Below are 1,734 nucleotides of genomic sequence, written 5' to 3'. Positions count from 1 at the left end.
GGCACCTGGGCCCTCCCCTCCCTGCCCTCAGGGTCCTTCTGCTCTCAGGGTGTCTCTGACGGTGGAATCTGGTCCCTGATCAGAGCGCTGCTCCCTCGTTCTCAGGCCTTTCCGTGCTGGGCTCGCAGCCCCGGTCGTGAGGTCCCTCCTGGAGAAGGCGGAGCCCTCCCCTCCCTTTCCTTCCACACAGCCCATTCTCCTGTGACATTCACACCTCCAAGGACAGAACGGGAATCAGAATGTCTTCACCAGAGTAGTGGCCGTTGGACCAACTGGACAGCTTTGGAGGTTTAAGTGCAGGGAGCACAGGATGCTGAGCAGAGACCCTGGGACAGTGGCTGGAATTGTGAGGGGTGGGGGTGGGGAGGGCGGGAGCCCTGAGCACCAGCCCCTTCCCAGGGCCGCTGTGCCTCCCGCGTCCAGCAGAGGGCGCTGTGGTCTCAGCACCTGCTCAGGCTCCCCAGGGCCTCAGCTGTCTCCCCTGCCCCACCTGCAGGTGTCCCTGTGTCCTCTGTGTGGTGTAGCCCTCCCCCCGGGACAGTGTCTCCATCTCTCAGCCACAGCTAGTGTGAAGTCTAAGGTGTGTTTTTTTCAGCCTCCAGAAAGGAAGAAATTTGCATGGAGACCGCCCTCCTTGAGGTCAGAATGACAGATAAAGATGGGTTGTTGGGGTCAGTCCTGGCTGTCAGGTTAGGAAGCACAGCCTGGGGTGTCCCCACCATGGCCTGGGCTCCGCTCCTCCTCACCCTCCTCGCTCACTGCACAGGTGGCTGCCCCCAGGGAACTCAGGGAGGGCTCTGGATGTCACCTGGGAAGATGGTCTCTCCCTCCTCTTTGGAAACAGGGTCTGGTCTGTTCTCACTGATCTCTGTGTCTCTCCCGCTATGCAGGGTCTTTGGCCAACTTTGTCCTGACTCAGCCCAGCTCTGTGTCGGGGTCTCCAGGGCAGAAGGTCACCATCTCCTGTACCCGCAGCAGCGGCAGCATTGAGAGCAGATATGTACACTGGTACCAGCAGCGCCCGGGCAGTGCCCCCACCACTGTGATCTACGAGGACAACAAAAGACCCTCCGGAGTCCCCGATCGGTTCTCTGGCTCCATCGACAGCTCCTCCAACTCTGCCTCCCTGACCATCTCTGGGCTGCAGTCTGAGGACGAGGCCGACTACTACTGCCAGTCTTATGAAAGCAGCGACAGTCACACAGTGCTCCAGACCATGGGGAAGTGAGACAAGAACCCCCCAGAGCATCCTCGCCCTGGCTCTGCCCTCAGCCTGTCCCCACCAGGGTGTACAGCTCTTCCCTGTCCCTCCTGGATGCCTGAGTTGCGTGTGTGTGCTTACAGCTCCCTCTATTTTCTTTTCTAGATACCAGTTTGTATTTCCATATCTTGATGTCTGATCATATAATAAATTCACAATCAACCCGTCAAGTAGAGGTATTTAAAACAGCTTCTGAACCACAACACTATTAGCATTTTGTGGTCGGGGGCGTGTTGTTCATTGTAATATGTTTAGTAGCATCTCTGGCCTCTACTCATTAGCTTCTGTTCACACGTTCCCCTCACTGATGAGAAGAAAAATGTCTTCAGACACTAACAAACAAATGTCCCCTGCATGGAGGCAACGTCAGCCGTGGGTGAGGCCACTTAGTTGCAGGGCATGTCCTCAGCCTTTAGCCCGTGACTCTGAATCACGTCTGTGCCATTCAGCTGCACACAAGGCTAGATATTTTT

General features: G+C 56.7%; 1 gene segment (V, D, J or C); it reads left to right on the top strand.

Annotated features, from left to right (window-relative positions):
- Positions 1 to 710: 710 nt before the first annotated feature.
- On the top strand, positions 711 to 1,228 carry LOC138401646 (immunoglobulin lambda variable 6-57-like). The segment is given in 2 exon segments: positions 711 to 766; positions 891 to 1,228. Coding segments are annotated over 2 exon segments (384 nt in total).
- The last annotated feature ends 506 nt before the right edge of the window (positions 1,229 to 1,734 follow it).

The sequence above is a fragment of the Eulemur rufifrons genome, chromosome 21 (genome assembly GCF_041146395.1).
Source record: "Eulemur rufifrons isolate Redbay chromosome 21, OSU_ERuf_1, whole genome shotgun sequence".
Lineage (NCBI taxonomy): Eukaryota > Metazoa > Chordata > Mammalia > Primates > Lemuridae > Eulemur > Eulemur rufifrons.
The sequence above is the reverse complement of the archived record's forward strand: the minus strand, read 5'-3'. Positions and strand labels throughout refer to the sequence as shown.